Source organism: Sparus aurata, chromosome 2 (assembly GCF_900880675.1).
Source record: "Sparus aurata chromosome 2, fSpaAur1.1, whole genome shotgun sequence".
Classification (NCBI taxonomy): Eukaryota; Metazoa; Chordata; class Actinopteri; order Spariformes; family Sparidae; genus Sparus; species Sparus aurata.
The window spans coordinates 12032830-12049485 of NC_044188.1; the positions used below are offsets into that span (position 1 = coordinate 12032830).

The window sequence follows — 16656 nt, forward strand, 5'->3', positions numbered from 1 at the left end:
TGTGATGTCAGTGATTACGACCAAGACTGTATTGTGCATGTGTGAGCGCCAGCGAGAGTCTGGAAAAAGCGAAGATAAAAAAGTGCAGTGCCGGGGAGTTGCCAAACTAAAGACCGAGCCCTGTCTGCTTTAAGGGTGCAACATATGTTCTTTCATACAAAACATGCCTCCTAGACTATAAAACTTTAGCACATATGCTGGCTTGCTCTCTATTTATTTGGCTCATCCTCTTGTCCATTTTGGTTCTTGTCCTGGCTCTCTTTGGTGAAGCCGCCCTGCTTTGGCATGTGGCCAACAGGTATTTATAGGTTCTGGCTTTTGTTTTTCACGTTTTACTGAGAGCTGAACAAGAACAAAGCTCCAGAGTGACCTATTGACTTAGAAGAAAGATTCGTCTTCCTGAAGAAGAGACACCAGATAGATAGATAGATATAGATATAGATATCTATCTATAAGAATGATGATTTCTTTGTATTTCTGTACATGAACCTGCACCTTTTTCTCTTGCACCTTATGTTTCACTAACCTCAACATTTAACATTATATCTATCTATCTATCTATCTATCTATCTATCTGTCTATCTGTCTATCTGTCTATCTGTCTATCTGTCTGTCTGTCTGGACAGGAAAGTCTTGTTCAAAAAGTGCCTTGTTGGTTGACTTTGTGAGTGCATCGTCCAAGGTTATTGGTAGGTGGAAAGAGACCCTAGCACTGGCCTGTGTGTGCAACTTACATGCACCTTGGCAGCAACAACAACTGTGTTTGGTGGGATGAGTGTCAAGGACATATGCATGGAAGCGTCATGATGTACGTCCTGTCCACTCATATGGTTGTATCTTTTGGACATGACAGGCTAATTTTCAGAGTATTTACTTGCCAGTATCACTCAGTATTGGTGAAAAGGGGTCATCTGAGTGCCAGGTGTATGCACCTGACCTCTCCTTAGATGTTTCTACACCTGCTGTCTCCAGGGCTCTACAGTTAGCCCAGGAGGGGGCTGTGTAGGGTTTCTATTGAATATCATAAACCCCAGCAGGGACAGGCCATGGTCCTACACAGTGGCAGATGCGTATTAACTGTTTTGGCTTTGGCTCATCAAACTACATTCATCAAGCTCCACCCGCAAGACCCACAGAGTCCAGTTGAGGGTAGAACAAGCATTTTAGGATGGATGTTACAATATCGAAGAAGCCACCTTATGTACTGTGACAAACAATCTTGGTAGTAAAACCCTTGTTGGCCTGCTATTCACATGCACATTTTGAATAAGTGAATATGTGTGAGTGATGAAAAGAGAGTTTGACAATATTGTCCAGTGAAGACTCATTTCCAGGCAGGTCAAAAACAAATGCATACAGTAATGTCCGAGGAACTTGTTTAATATGCATACTTTATTTAGAGAAAGTAACTTGCAGTTCAATTAGGTGAAAGGTTAAGTTAAACTTTGAAATGTCACAAAGGCAGTGATAGTGCTTCAAATACAACTTCATTATGCTTTAACTACATACTGGACATTTTTATAATAACTTTATGCAAGCTCTAAGAGATAACATATTTAAATTTAGTGACCATCTGCCCTGCTTTCTAAATAACTTATCTATGCTTATTACCATCAACCTAATTTTCTGCCTGTATTTGGACATGTATATAGAAAAAGGATTATTTCTATTGCATGGAAATAAGTGTAGTTATTGTGACTGGATGTTCCGACCCATAATTGCCTTCTTTGTGTTCCTCTCTGGTCTCAGCAGGATAATGTAACATTTGGGTCCAAACAGTGCCCCCAAGAGACCGAAACTGGAGGCCAGGATGGCAAACACCTCCACTGCATCTGCATATTTGCCTGGTGAGCTGATATAAGCTGGGACAAAGGCGACCCACACTGCACAGAATATCAGCATGCTGAAGGTGATTAGCTTGGCCTCATTGAAACTGTCTGGAAGATTCCGTGCTATGAATGCAATTAGAAAACTGAGGATTGCTAGTAAGCCAATATAGCCCAGTAACACAGCAAAACCAACTGTGGACCCAACTATACACTCATAAACTATCTTGTCATTGTGGTATTGAGTGTTTTTGTGAGGAACAGGTGAGGCAGATACAATCCAGGCAGTGCAGATTGCTGCCTGAATAGAAGTAAGAACAATAACTGTCCCTCTCTGCTGCAAAACACCAAACCACTTTAGATTGGCTCCACCCCCTGGCTTGGAGGCCTTGAACACAGCCAGAACTACCATGGTTTTCACCAAGATACATGAAATGCTGAGGACAAAACTGATCCCAAACGCAGCATGTCTCAGCTGGCATGTCCACAGTCTGGGACGGCCGATAAACAGCAGTGAACACAGGAAACATAACTTAAGAGACAGCAATAGCTGGAAGCTCAGTTCTGAATTGTTGGCACGTACTACAGGTGTTCTGCGATGATAAATAAAGATGCCCAGGACAACAGCACACATACATGTGCCCAGCAAGGAGGCAACCATCAAGCCAATACCCAGAGGCTCATGGTAGGAGAGAAACTCTGTTTTCTTAGGAACACAGTGGTCATGCTGGGGGCTGGACCAGAAGTCCTCTGGACAAGTGGTGCACTCCATCGAGTCTATAAAAAAAAGAACAGACTTGAGATACGTGTTTTTATTATGTCTTCATACTACAATGCTTAAAACCAAATACCAACCAGACTCATTACTGATCTTTCCATCAGAACAAGGGATGCAGTCAAAACAGCACACAGGTTCCCCTTTCCTTCTGGCCATACGGGTACCTGGAGGGCAGCTCTCGCTGCACACTGAGAAGGGTGGCTACAGGGAGAAAATTACATACCTGTTATAATAGACTACTTTATCCAGTTATTCATGGGCCAAATAATTGTTTTATGAAAATTGTAATTGACCTTTTTTGTTTCGAAGTTCCAGAAGATTTTTTCTTCATAAATTGTGAGTTTTTCACCTTTGAAAGCCAACTTCTTAACCTCACCCACATTCTGAACTTGAATTATTCCATCAGGGAGCCACAGCCAGTTCATGATATCGTAGATTGGTAAGGCATCACCGTTCTCATCAAACGACACTTGATCACCAAACGGTGTGATAAAGTTCACCTTTTGCAAGTAATACACTAACTACATGTATGAGTGTCATAATAACAAAGACAGAGAAAAACCAAAGAGGCCAGATTAATATATAATTATTATGAACACAGTGGCACTGATTATTCAAAAATCAAACTGCAAATTACTCTTGAATTAATATATTAAGACATTAACCCAGTCACCATTATGAATGCTGGCAGTGTGCATTTCTGCAAATCAGGGATTCGTTTAAACTTTCTGTAGGTTGCTACAAGTGCTTGAGTGAATGCACTCACTAAACACTGTTTTTATATCAAATAGGGTTTTGGTAATACTTTTACGGTTACTATATTCACTAATGCATTATCACCCAAAATGAAATGTTCAGTGATGCGTTATCCACACCACTTCCACCAGCCTTCATTAGGATACACAATATTGCCCACCCAAACTCTAGCTCATGTGCTTTGATTACCCACTTTGATACAATTTTACCTTCTTCCGATTTATAGGGTCTATTTGTACGTCTGTCATTATAAAATGTGCAAATTCAACTAACCTGTGGTTTGCAGGGACATAAAATACAAACATTTCATACTGGCAACTGGAAAATCTTTAACCTCTGCTGACTTGGTAATACAACCATTGCTATCCCCCAGTAGTAGGGTGCTGCAGCTATTTGTTTGGCACATTACAACTGATTATTATATGGCTCTGCATTTAATCCTATACTTGACTATATTTTAGTCTGCTAATTAAAGCAGTTGATGTTGTCTTATGAACAGGAGTGTAAACTGATATCACACCTGCCATGGCTCCAGTCCTATTAAATTGCCACAGCTGTGCCCACTGAAAGGCCCTCTCCCTGGTGTGCACTGAAGCATGTCATCAAGGGCATATGCCAGAGCATACACAGCCTTGTACACATTATACTCTGACCTGAGGTTCAAAACGTCCAAAAACTCAGTCTTCGCATCCTTTAAATCTTCTTGTCCAGTGCATAATGCTCCCCCAGCCTTCACCCAACCTGCTGGAGGAGGTGTGAATTTGCACTGAAATGTGTATTCCCAAAAGAGTTTAACCTGAAAATATTTTTAAAACTGTGTTATAAATAAAGACAATATACAGTATTATTCCTACAATTACCAGATAAGATCAGATTGCAAAGTTAAACTCTCACTATGCTATTTCCATAGCTGTTGTTATGGTGAAGGTCAGGGCGTATTTGTAGGAGAAATTCCCTGAGCCCTGGTATTTCTCCTCGACGGATGGCAATGCCCAGTGTGCCAGCTAGGTATGGCATGAGGTCAGGGGTCTGGAGCACAGAAGCTGCTGTCCAAGCTTCACTGGCCATCCACTGCAGGCCTGTCACATTCTGCCTCACCACCTGTGCATCAAATAAAATGCATGAATTCAAATTGCCTAAAAAAACTAGTTCTGTTCTGTCTAGCCTCCGGAATAATACAGTTCAAAACATCGATGTCTTGTTTTCACTCATACACAGATATGGTCTTATGTTTTACACAATGTTACACTGTGATAGTGATACTTAAAATCAGGATTTTACTGTAATTGGTCTGAGCTCTTGATCTCATTATGAAACCCTTCAGGGCATTTAACAAATAAGATATGTGACATATTCAATAAAGTGTTATTGAAACTACATTTTCTCAGTTTGACAAATTAAACACTAAGATGTTCACTTTATTTAGTTATGATTAAGTTATATTTCAAGCCAAACCTCTTCCATGAGGTTAATCATATGACTCTCATGTGCAAACACAATGACCACACGAGCTGTGGATTTCTTCATCACTTCCACAATCTTCCTTAGTTCAGCCTGGTCACTTCCCCAGGGCAAAATCTCAAAGTAAGCTAGACAACCTCCACCAGACTGCGCCAGGTCAGATTGGAAAGATCGAGCAGCGTGGAGTCCATAGTCATCATCACTGACCAGCAAACCTGCCCAGGTCCAGCCAAAGTGGTTGAGAATCTGAATCATAGCACGTACCTAAGTGAACACAAGATTGGTGCACAGGCTTAAATAATCTTGTGATAATAATCTCAGTAGAAAAACATGCTTAAAAGGTTTCACATTGGATCATATCTAATTATTGCATTTTAAGGATTATAATCATCATTGCCATGGAGGGACTTTATTGCTTGTGAAAGTTTCACTGCACATGCTTTAGTTGATCCTTTTTCATTGTGCTGATAGAAGATCACCTGAAAGGCATCACTTGGGATCGTCCTAAAAAAGGATGGAAACTTTTGCCGGTCACTCAGACAGGAACATGTGGCAAAATAACTCACCTGTGAAAGACACATACTGTACATCCTGAAAACATTCAAAGCCTTTCTCAGCTCTGTTAACAGGTTGATTACTCAATGTTTACAACTGACATTAAATCTGGGATCATTTAATATGATCAAAATAATTATTAATTATTAGATGGAAATGTGGCAAACTTACCATAGGTACTCTGTACAAACCTATGACAGAGGATATGGCAATAGAACGTGTAGAGGAAGAATCACCCACAATCCCTATGACTGGAGGGGTTCCTACACAGGTCTCATCTAATATAAACTGCTGCTCTTGACCACTGACTAGGGACATTGCTGCACGAAATCCAATGCCTAGTTTGAGGCAGTTATCATAAAGAATGTATCCCAGAGTCACATTAGGTAGCAGGTTGGAGTTTCTGTTAATCTCATCAATAGCAAAGGCCATGGTCTGGGCCTGCCTGAATCCTAGAATATCAAAACTAACACAAAAAATACCAGCTTGGTATTATACATTATACATCATATAGTAACTATCACAACATGAACATGTTGACAGGTACATAAATAATTATGACTGTTGAATAGAAATACTTATCATACTTAAATATAACTGTACAATACAACATTTTTTAAAATAGCATACATGCAATCTCTTATTTTTCAAAGTAATATTTGATGTGTAGAAATACATATGATTCATGGGATTGATCTTAGACTCACCCGTGGCAGGTAGGCTGTTGTGGCTCTGAGGTAAAAGACATATCAGGAAACACAGAGAAAAAGTGAATCTGAAATATCCCACCTATTACCACATCTCCAGCCTTGTGCATCCCATTTAGATGAAACTGTCCCTGTAACTGGCAGGAGGAGGAATAAAGAGAGGTGGACACAGCAGAAGAGAAGAAAGAATACAACAACATAAGATACACAAGCAAGAGAACGTTGATTTCTAAAACTGCCCACATGACTTTCTTCCTGTTTACCCTTTTTCTGAGCTGAGTTAGTTTTACTGTTCAGTCATCCCCTTTTATTGACTTGTAGTTCTGTTTAATATTCTGCACCACCCATTTGGGTATAAGCAAAATAAGGGGCAGGGCTGGAAGAATATTTCATTTTAGACTGATTTTGTACTGAGCATACTGAGTGATCTGGTCAAAGAATACCTCCTTCATTTTTTACTGAGTGATATTGCATCTGTCTGGCACACAGTAACTTGGGAGACACTGGACATGATAAGCTTTGTGGAAAAGTGTGTGCAAGACAGGTTAACCTATTAGACTTCTGTCTGTCCAATTTGCAATGTTGTACATTTTCATATTTCAAATATTGATGATCCATAAAGCAAACATTTGAGCTGATTAATACACCTGGAATTCATAGCAAATCATTCTGATTCAACAAAGCCACATGTGGTTCGAGCTATAACTGCACTGTAGTTTTGTTTGCAGTTAGCAAAGTCCTGACTGGCCAGCTATTTCCACTTTTCTATGGGTGAATACATATGTGATTTGAGATTATGACCAAGACCAAGGGCATTACTGATACGGTGTTAGGGTACAACATCCATTTATGTACTAAGCAGGATGGTTCCATCTTAAATCAAATCAAATCAAATATTCTTGATTTCTTCCATAGATTTTCAACCATAAACCTGAAAGCTCCTTCCTTTCCACTGAAGTGAAGTTCCCTTTTGTAACATTTTGCTGCATGTGTCACTGTGTTTCTCACCGCGTATATTAACAAATACTTTACTAACACACAAAATGAGCACAACAACATTATACCTGGACAGTCAGTGTTAGGGGTCAATAACTTTCATGTTACATGTATCAATGGTCAACTACCTCTTCACCTGTGGTATTATTCAAGCATGTCCATGAAAAGTGTTATGGTATCTACTAGGGATGTAACGGTCACCAGTGTCACGTTAAAACCACAGTAAAATTCCCGACGGTGAAGGTTACCATTTAAGTTTTAATTACCATGGCAACCGCCGCGGTTGGTAACCACGGTGTGGAAAACTCGCTATATCCAGGTCTCCCTACGCATGCGCAGTGTGCAACGGGCGATTATTTTGTTGTGAAGAAGAAATGGCCGAGGGAGGACGCGATACTAGCGACCCTCAAAACATTTTTCCACCTTCAAAAAGAACTAAATCGGAAGTTTGGGCGTATTTTGGTTACTACAAGAACGCTCAGGGACAGCTGGTCGAAGACAGCAGCCCTGTCTGCAGGAGCTGCAAAAAGAAAGTTGTTGCGAGGGGCAGCAACACCTCAAATTTGTTCACTCATTTACGCGACCATCACCCGAAACTGTTCAGCGAATGCAAGGTAAGCTAACCTTAAACTCGAGTTCATGATGTATGTGTATGTCGAGTTTTCTCGGTCTAATTTGCTGTTGTCACTAATGTAAACTGACCAGATAGCGGTATAACTGAACGAAGTTGATCCGTGATTTGGCTCGTTATCTAAACCGCTTATTAATTGTAGATGTCACTTTTTAAAGTCGACGTAATAATTCCCCAAATATTGATGCAGAGCTGCAGTGAGGAGGATCTGAGACAAACACGTACTGAAATGACTGACTTTCATCTCAGCTCTGTTCACCGGAGCAGCATCTACCTGTGGCTCAGCAGACATTTGACCAATCAGATTGACCAAGTCCACTGACAACAGACGAGCAGGCAGACAAAGAGACAGACAGACAATATATATAAGTAATATCACAAATATGTAATACTTGTGGATTATTTGTAGAATAGACGAAAAATACAAAATTGTGAATATAACGCGTCTAGATAGAGATAAGAGCCAATAGAGTATTCATAATTCATTTGACAATAATTCTTTTTGTTTGGATCAAAACAATTATCCAACCTGTTTCTCACAAAAGTGATGTGATCTAAATTGTGAGTTTTGTGATCTGTTGGTTGCACCCTTAGTATTTAAGGAGAACTTTGGTCGATTTCAACATGCAGCTTTATCGCTCAAGCTACCCTTGACTTGCCAGTACCGAAAACGGAAACACTTTTGGTCCACCTCTTACAGGGCTCCTTGAACGTAGAGTTAGCATTGACAGCTAACAGCATGGGGTCAGAACTTTACACTGTGTTTTAAGTGTCTTAACATGCTCCAAATCTCACCCCAAAAGTTATGCAACATCAGCAGACACCTTACAACACAGCACTGTAGCGTTTATGACTCACAATGAATAAAAAAGTGGTTTAAACAGTGTGTTTGTGCAAGCATACCGGTTTGTTTACAATCCTGTCGTCCGGTAGACCAAACTAGTCGATCCGTCGAGCGTGCACTTACTCCCTCACTGGCAGCGATGGAAACTTGAATTTTGCAGACAGAAACGTATTCCAGCATTTTCGTTTTTCTAAGGTACATGTTACAGCCTGTCACGAGCCATTAGCCTTACAATAGCCTGTTATGAGTCTATTCGCTCTGCACCGAGAGCTAGCTTGTCTGCTCATTCTAATGGTTCTTGCTGAGAGGAGAGCAGAGACAGATGTCCTTGGCCGTGAAGCCGCCTCTGCCTGTTCCGCTCTCTGCGCCTCTCTCTCATTCTCTAGTGCAAGTAACTCCTCATCTGTATACTCCGGTTCGAACAAATATGGTCTGCCGTCAAATTCAAAAGGTTCGTCATCGATGTCTTCCACTTCGACATCAGACAAGCTCTCCATCGTGACTATTTCGGAAACAGCTTCGATCATCACGGACTCTCTGCTCTGCTCTGCTTTCCTCTCTGCAAGAACCAATAGCATGAGCAGACAAGCTAGCTCTCGGTGCAGGGCGAATAGACTCATAACAGGTTATTGTAAGGCTAATGGCTCATGACAGGCTGTAACATGAACATGTACGTTATGAACAGAAAAACGAAAATGCTGGAATATGTTTCTGTCTGCAAAATTCAAGTTTCCGTCGCTGCCAGTGAGGGAGTAAGCGCATGCTCGACGGATCAACTAGTTTGGTCTACCGGATGACAGGATTGTAAACAAACCGGTATGTAGCTGCTTGCACAAACACACTGTTTTAACCACTTTTTTATTCATTGTGAGTCATAAACGCTACAGTGCTGTGTTGTAAGGTGTCTGCTGATGTTGCATAACTTTTGGGGTGAGATTTGGAGCATGTTAAGAAGCTTAAAACACAGTGTAAAGTTCTGACCCCATACTGTTAGCTGTCAATGCTAATTCTCCATTCAAGGAGCCCTGTAAGAGGTGGACCAAAAGTGTTTGCGTTTTCAGTACTGGCAAGTCAAGGGTAGCTTGAGCGATAAAGCTGCATGTTGAAATCAACCGAAGTTTTCCTTTAAGTAACAATGACAGTAATAATTAATAATTACATTTTCTATAAATTTTTTTCACAGAGAGGATCTGCTGGCAAGTCAAGTGCTCCTGCCACTACATCGCACTCTACCGTAGTAACACAGACTGTAAAGGATGCATTTCAAAAACAGGCTGCTTATGCACCCTCGTCCCAAAAAGCCAATGATCTAAATGCAGCCATTTCCTTCTATTGCAAAGTATATGATGCCATTTCAAATTGTGGAGAGGCTTGGCTTTTTGAGGCTGATGAAAACTGCTGTGCCTCACTATAAAGTTCTGTCACAGACTTTCTTTTCCAAGACTGAAATCCCCAAATCAGGTTAAAGCTGATGTATGCCAATCTTTAACTCTGGAATTTTTTTGCTGCAACAACTGACCTGTGGACAAGCGAAAGTGGGGCTGGTCTACCATACATCAGCTTCACCATTCACTACCTCACCCCAGACTGGTAGCTTGAGGCTCAGTGCTTGGAAACCCAGTTCTTTCCGGACGATCACTCAGCTCAAAACATCAGAGAGTTTTTTGAGAACATGTAGGAGGAGTGGGCAATAAAAAACACAGACCTGGTCTCCATTACCACAGACAATGCAACCAACACAATAAAGGCTTTTGAGGACTTCACAGAACTGTGGCTTGGGTGCTTTGGCCATAATTTGAACCTGGCCATCTCAAAGGCTCTGAAAATTCAGAGAGTGGACACAGCAGTTCGGGCCTGCTGTCATCTGGTCCAAAGCTTCTCACAGAGCTGGAAGAGAAGTAGGGCTCTGAAAGAAAAGCAAGCTGCCCTCAACATGCCACAGAAAGCTCTGATACATGATGTGGTCACCAGGTGGGGATCTACCTACAAAATGATTGAGTGATTCCTCAGCCAACAGCAACCAATCTGTGCTACACTGGCAGGAGTATGGCATCTGATGCCCAAGGATGCTGACATAAGTGTCATGGAGCAAATGGGCCAGCTCTTTGAGCCACTGGGCAAGTTTACAGATGCACTTGCCTCAGAGACACGAGTGACACTGTCAGCCATCAAGCCTGTCCTGGACCACATCACCTGTGAGATACTGGTGGAACATAATGACGACCCATCCTTGACTAAGGAGATGAAAAGGGTCATGAGAGAAGACCTTAACAGCAGGTACAGAGAGGGCAAAGAATGTCATGAAAATGGTTTGCTTCATTGATCCCCGCTTCAAAATTAGCTTTTTGTATGAGCCTGAGCCAGTGTGCCATCAGAGAGACTGTTCAGTGCCAGCGGACACATTGTCTCCCCCAACAGATCCCTCCTTAAACCAGAAAAAGTTAATATGCTGACATTTTTACACTTTAATCTGAAGTGAACAGAGATGCATGCATCCTGTCTGAGGAGATATGGGAGAGAGAGAACAAGCACACCCACCGTGCTGTTCATTTGATTTGTTTACTTTTGTGTTATTTTAACATAAGTAACACTTTTGTTGTTATTGGTGCAATATGTTTATCATGGCTGTTGCTTTCATTTTAATTACTTATTCAGTTTACTTAAAGTGAAATTAAATCTGCACTTTTTTAAATCTTTTTTTTTGTTTACTGTGGTAATTATTAATGTTGCAGTTTTTATACATTTTTACGTGATTATTGTTAAAGTTTTGATACATCTTTTATTTACTGTATTTAAGGTTTATTTGCACTGTTTTGGTACATTCTTTTATACTTATTTAAGGTTGATTTTGTAGTGTTGTTAAGGTTTTTATTGTTAAGACTATTCTAATTTATAATAAATCTATTTAAATATAAATCTTGGTGAAATTATTCCAATTTATCAGTGTATCACTGTTTTTTCAACATCACATCACAACAACACATCAGCTCGCCGCGCTGATAAAGGCTCAGAGGGAATATCGTGAGTGCAGTGTGTTGTGTTTCACGGAGACATGGCTTCACTCAAACATCCCAGACCACAGCGTGGCGATTCCCGGCTTCAGCACTGTTCGGGCGGACAGGGACGTGACAAGCAGCGGAAAGAAGAAAGGAGGAGGGATTGCACTGTACGTGAGTGGGAGGTGGTGTAATCCCGGACATGTTCACGTGAAGAAACGTATCTGTACCCCGGACATTGAACTGTTGACTGTGGGGATGAGGCCTTATTATTTGCCCCGGGAGTTCACATCCGCCATCATTATCGGTGTGTACGTTCCTCCTTCAGCTGATGCAGCGCTGGCCTGTGACGTCATCCACTCCGCTGTTGCCCAGATACAGACACAGCATCCTAACGCATTTATTGTCATCACTGGGGATTTTAATCATGTCTCACTGGATAAAACCCTTCCAACATTTCACCAGTATGTTGACTGCCCCACCAGAGACTGTAACACACTAGATCTGTTGTATGCAAATGCTAAGGATGCATACAGTCCCACAGCCCTCCCCCCTCTTGGAAGATCTGACCACAACCTGGTTCTGCTGACCCCTAAGTATATTCCCCTTGTTCAGCGGCAGCCTGTCCACACTAGGAGCGTGAGGAGGTGGACTCAGGAGGCTGCTGACGCACTACAGGACTGCTTTGAGTCAACAGACTGGAATGCACTTGTTGAGCCACATGGAGAGGATCTCGACAGCATGACCGACTGCATCACAGAATACATCAGGTTCTGTGAACACACCACCATGCCAACCCGGACTGTACGCTGCTTCCCTAATAATAAGCCGTGGATCACCAATGACCTGAAAGCCCTTCTTAACAAGAAGAAGAGGGCGTTCAGGTCTGGAGACAGGGAAGAACTGAGGAGAGTGCAGCATGAACTCAGGGATATGCTGAGGACCTGTAAAGATGCCTACAGGAGGAAGCTGGAGGCCAAACTCCAGCAGAACAATGTGAGGGATGTGTGGACTGGTATGAAGCAGATCACTGGGTGTAAGGTGAGCGGCAGACAGTCATCGGGCAGCCTGGAGAGGGCAAACGAGCTGAACAGATTCTTCAATAGGTTCAGCTCACAGCCTTCTGTCGTCTCCATGACACCTCCAGACCCCAACACACCCTCACTGCCCCAAATGCTTCCTCCCCTCCTCCCTCACTCCCCTGCTGTGGGCTCTAATGTGCAGCACCTCTCCTCCTCCTCCACCTCTTCCTCCTCCACCTCTTCCTCATCCACCTCCTCCTTCTCCTCCACCTTCACCTCCTCCTCCACCTCCTCGTCCTCCACTGAAGACACCAGCAGCCTCCCCCGCATGACTGTGACTGCAGGCCAGGTTAGGAGACAGCTGGAGAGACTCCACCAGCAGAAGGCTGCAGGCCCTGACGGTATCAGCCCCAGGATCCTGAAGACATGTGCCAGCCAGCTGTCTCCTGTCCTACAACACCTCTACAACCTGAGCCTGGGTCAGGAGAGAATACCGGTGCTTTGGAAGACTTCCTGCCTGGTTCCTGTTCCAAAGAAGTCGACACCATCAGACCTCAATGACTATCGACCAGTGGCCCTCACATCTTACGTCATGAAGGCGCTGGAAAGACTGGTTTTGGCCAACCTGAGGCCGCAGGTGAGAGCCCTGCTAGACCCTCTGCAATTTGCTTACCAGCCCCACTTGGGAGTTGATGATGTTGTCATCTACCTGCTGCAACGAGCCCATTCGCACCTGGATGGTGGAGGAGGTACTGTGAGAATCACATTCTTTGATTTCTCTAGTGCTTTTAACACCATTCAGCCACTGCTACTGGGGGAGAAGCTGCGGGTGATGGGTGTAGACGACACAATGATCTCCTGGATTACTGACTACCTGACAGGCAGGCCACAGTTTGTCCGTATGGGCAGTGTTCTGTCTGATGCGGTGGTTAGTGATACAGGAGCCCCACAGGGGACTGTACTGTCTCCTTTCCTGTTCACCTTATACACCACTGACTTTCAGTACAACACCGGGTCGTGTCACCTGCAAAAGTTTTCTGACGACTCGGCTGTTGTTGGGTGTATAAGTGAGGGACAGGAGGAGGATTACAGGGCACTGGTAGACAACTTTGTGGAGTGGACTGGACAGAATCACCTGCGGCTGAACATCAGCAAGACCAGAGAGATGGTGATAGATTTCAGGAAGAAGAGGAAGACGGCTTTCCAACCTCTGTGCATTCTGGGAAAGGATGTGGAGGCGGTGGAGAATTACAAGTACCTGGGTGTTACCATCAACCACAGACTGGAATGGAGATCTAACACTGAAGCTGTTTACAAGAAGGGGATGAGCAGACTTTACTTCCTGAGGAAGCTGAGATCCTTCAACGTGTGCAGCAAGATGTTGGAGATCTTTTATCAGTCTGTGGTGGCCAGTGTACTTTTCTTTGCTGTGGTTTGTTGGGGAAGCAGCATCGGAGCCAGCGACACCAACAGACTCAACAAACTGATCAGGAAGGCTGGCTCTGTGATTGGCTGCAAACAGGACACTCTGGAGGCTGTGGTGGAGAGGAGGACACTGAAAAAACTGTTATCCATCATGGATAATCCTCTCCACCCTCTCCAACTCACACTGGTCAGACAGCGGAGCACCTTCTCCGGAAGGCTGCTTCAGCTTCGCTGTCGAAGCAACAGATACAGGAAATCTTTCCTGCCACAATCCATCACTTTATACAATAACTCTCTCACCTCTGCCTGACAGAGAACTCTGGTCTCTCTACTGTTTTGTTGTATTTATTATTATTGTTATAGTATATTTTGCACATTTTGTTTTGTTGTATATATTATTATTATTGTTTATTGTTTATAGCACACTGTGCACTGTATATATACACTATGTATATATTGGATTCTATTTATGTGTTTTAAGTGTTTTATTTGCTGACCCACTACTGCTGTAACAAAAATAATTTCCCAGTCTGGGATCATTAAAGTAATTCTATTCTATTCTATTCTATTCTATTTTGAAGACATTTTAAAAAATACCGCGGTATACCGATAACCGTGATAATTTTGGTCACTATTACGGCGGTGTGAAATTTTCATAGTATCTACATGTGTTGACACATAAATATGCACACAGAGGGAAGAATACATTTTCTCAAAGATGCTGCAATAGGTACCAATGAATTTTAGCTAATTTCTGGCCAGTCTTAAGGACAAGAAAAATCAGTGAAATGTCAAAACACTCACAGTGAGTCTTCAGCTCAGATGATATTTTTTTATATATACTGTATAAACTGATAACGTTTTATTGTAAATATCCTCTTTATATGTAAGAGATGTCATAGACTTGCTATAATTGGGAGGTGGTTGTAAGTAAGACACAAATACATAACACCAGGGAAGCAGTCAGGATGAGGAGGGGGGCGACCATGGTCAGCGCGAGGTCAGGTCAGCGCGAGGAGAGAGAGAGGAGGCACTCTGGAGACCTAGCAGGAGGCCGCCAGCGAAGGCAGAGGCTCTCTGGAGGCTTTATGGGAGACGATGGCTAAGGTGGAAGCCCACAGGAGGATTTCTGGGTGGCTGGGGAGCCCTGGTGGATGTCTGCCAACACCAGAGCTTGGGCACTGGGCAAGGGCAAAGACGAGCACCTGGGCAGCAGCGACGAACACCAGACCAGGGAGCTGGAGTGTGGTCACTGGCCTCGCTTTCTCCGGGTAGGCACCTTGTAAGCTAGGCAGCTTCCCAAGAGACTTGAGGCTTGTTTGAGGTGTTTGGATGTGGTTGGGAACCTTGTAGGCTAGGTGGATTACCCAGAAAGGAGACACTTGGGACCAGTTGGAGATGTCAACAGTCTTTGGGTGGGGATTAGCAGGCCCTGGAGTTGACTGGAAACTAGCAGCCTGGTGGCATATAACATGTCCAGAATGTCTTTGTTATTTTTCAAACATAAGAACAGTGTCCCAAATATCTTTAAATTGTTTGCTGGTGTTTGTTGGGTTCAGTTTTTGGTCAGTTCATTCTGTGACAGTTGGGAGGTGGTTGTAAGTAGGACCCAAATTCAAAAGACAAGGGAGGCAGTCAGGATGAGGAACCAAAGGCAAGCTTTATTGAACAAGCTGAAAACTCCCAAAACCATAAATCCAAAAACAACCAAGAAGAGTAAAAAGAGTAAAGATGTAGCATCACATAAAGTCGAACAAAGTATATCAAAAAGCAAGGTACAAATCAAGAAGAACTCAAGGAATATGGCGAGAAACTAAAACCAGAAAACATACCACGAGGAGACACTGGGAACATGGTGACAGGCACAGGAGAATAACCAGGTGAATCATACAGGTGGTAACACAGGACAACATCACTCGCACCAAATCGTCTGACCACATCAATCCCATTATCATTCAACTACACTGGCTCCCTGTTCAATATCGGATTAACTATAAAAACCTCGTCCTCACCTTCAAAGCCCTGCATAACTTAGCCCCTACCTATCTTTCTGACTTCCTCCGGGACTGCACACCTTCTCGTTCCCAGCGGTCATCCTCTGCTAGTCTTCTGAACACTCCCATATCATGCCTCAGCATCAGCTGCACTGCCCCCAGGCTCTGGAACTACTTTCCCCTTCACATATGACAGTCTGAAACCATAACAGCATTCAAATCCCACCTCAAAACTCACCTGTTCAAACAGGCCTACTCACTGTAATTGTTCAGTATACTGCCCACCTCACGGTGCTACTGCTTTATTACCTTCTGCCACACGTGTCTATCCACTTTATGTCTCGTTTTGTTTTGTTTGTGCTGGTCATGTCTTGCCATGATTTGCTGTTTTAATTAATGTGACTTTGATCTCCTGCACTTAAGGTGTCCTTGGGTGTCTTGAAAGGCACCTCCAAATAAAACGTATTATTATTATTTACAAGAGGGTAAACAAAGACTATATATACACAAAAGGGGTGATTTTAGAGGAGACACAGATGGACACAGAAAAGGGGCAGGAAATGAAACAATGGGAGGAAATGAAAAGCAAAAAAGGACACATGAGAGTAAGATTTCAAAATAAAACAAGAAACCGCAAGCGCAAACCCAGAATCATGACAAGTTTT

The 16656-nt window shown here is 42.8% G+C and overlaps 1 protein-coding gene across 1 annotated transcript; it reads right to left on the reverse strand.

Annotated features, from left to right (window-relative positions):
• Positions 1–1689: 1689 nt before the first annotated feature.
• LOC115572651 (extracellular calcium-sensing receptor-like) lies at positions 1690–6292 on the reverse strand. Its single transcript, XM_030402978.1, has 9 exons — positions 6084–6292; positions 5548–5842; positions 5301–5387; positions 4816–5085; positions 4255–4461; positions 3881–4156; positions 2898–3125; positions 2682–2805; positions 1690–2603 (listed from the first exon to the last, which is right to left on the reverse strand). The coding sequence occupies exons 1-9, from the start codon at positions 6281–6283 to the stop codon at positions 1690–1692; spliced, it is 2601 nt and encodes an 866-aa protein (XP_030258838.1). The 5' UTR covers positions 6284–6292.
• Between the last annotated feature and the right edge of the window lie 10364 nt (positions 6293–16656).

Excerpts from the sequence above, each read along its gene's own strand:
- LOC115572651 (XM_030402978.1), bottom strand. The coding sequence starts at position 6,283 with ATGTTGTTGTATTCTTTCTTCTCTTCTGCTGTGTCCACCTCTCTTTAT. Across the intron at positions 5,843-6,083 it reads CAACAGCCTACCTGCCACGG|TTTTGATATTCTAGGATTCA; the intron begins GTGAGTCTAAGA and ends TTTTTGTGTTAG. Across the intron at positions 5,086-5,300 it reads TCCCAAGTGATGCCTTTCAG|GTACGTGCTATGATTCAGAT; the intron begins GTGATCTTCTAT and ends GTGTTCACTTAG.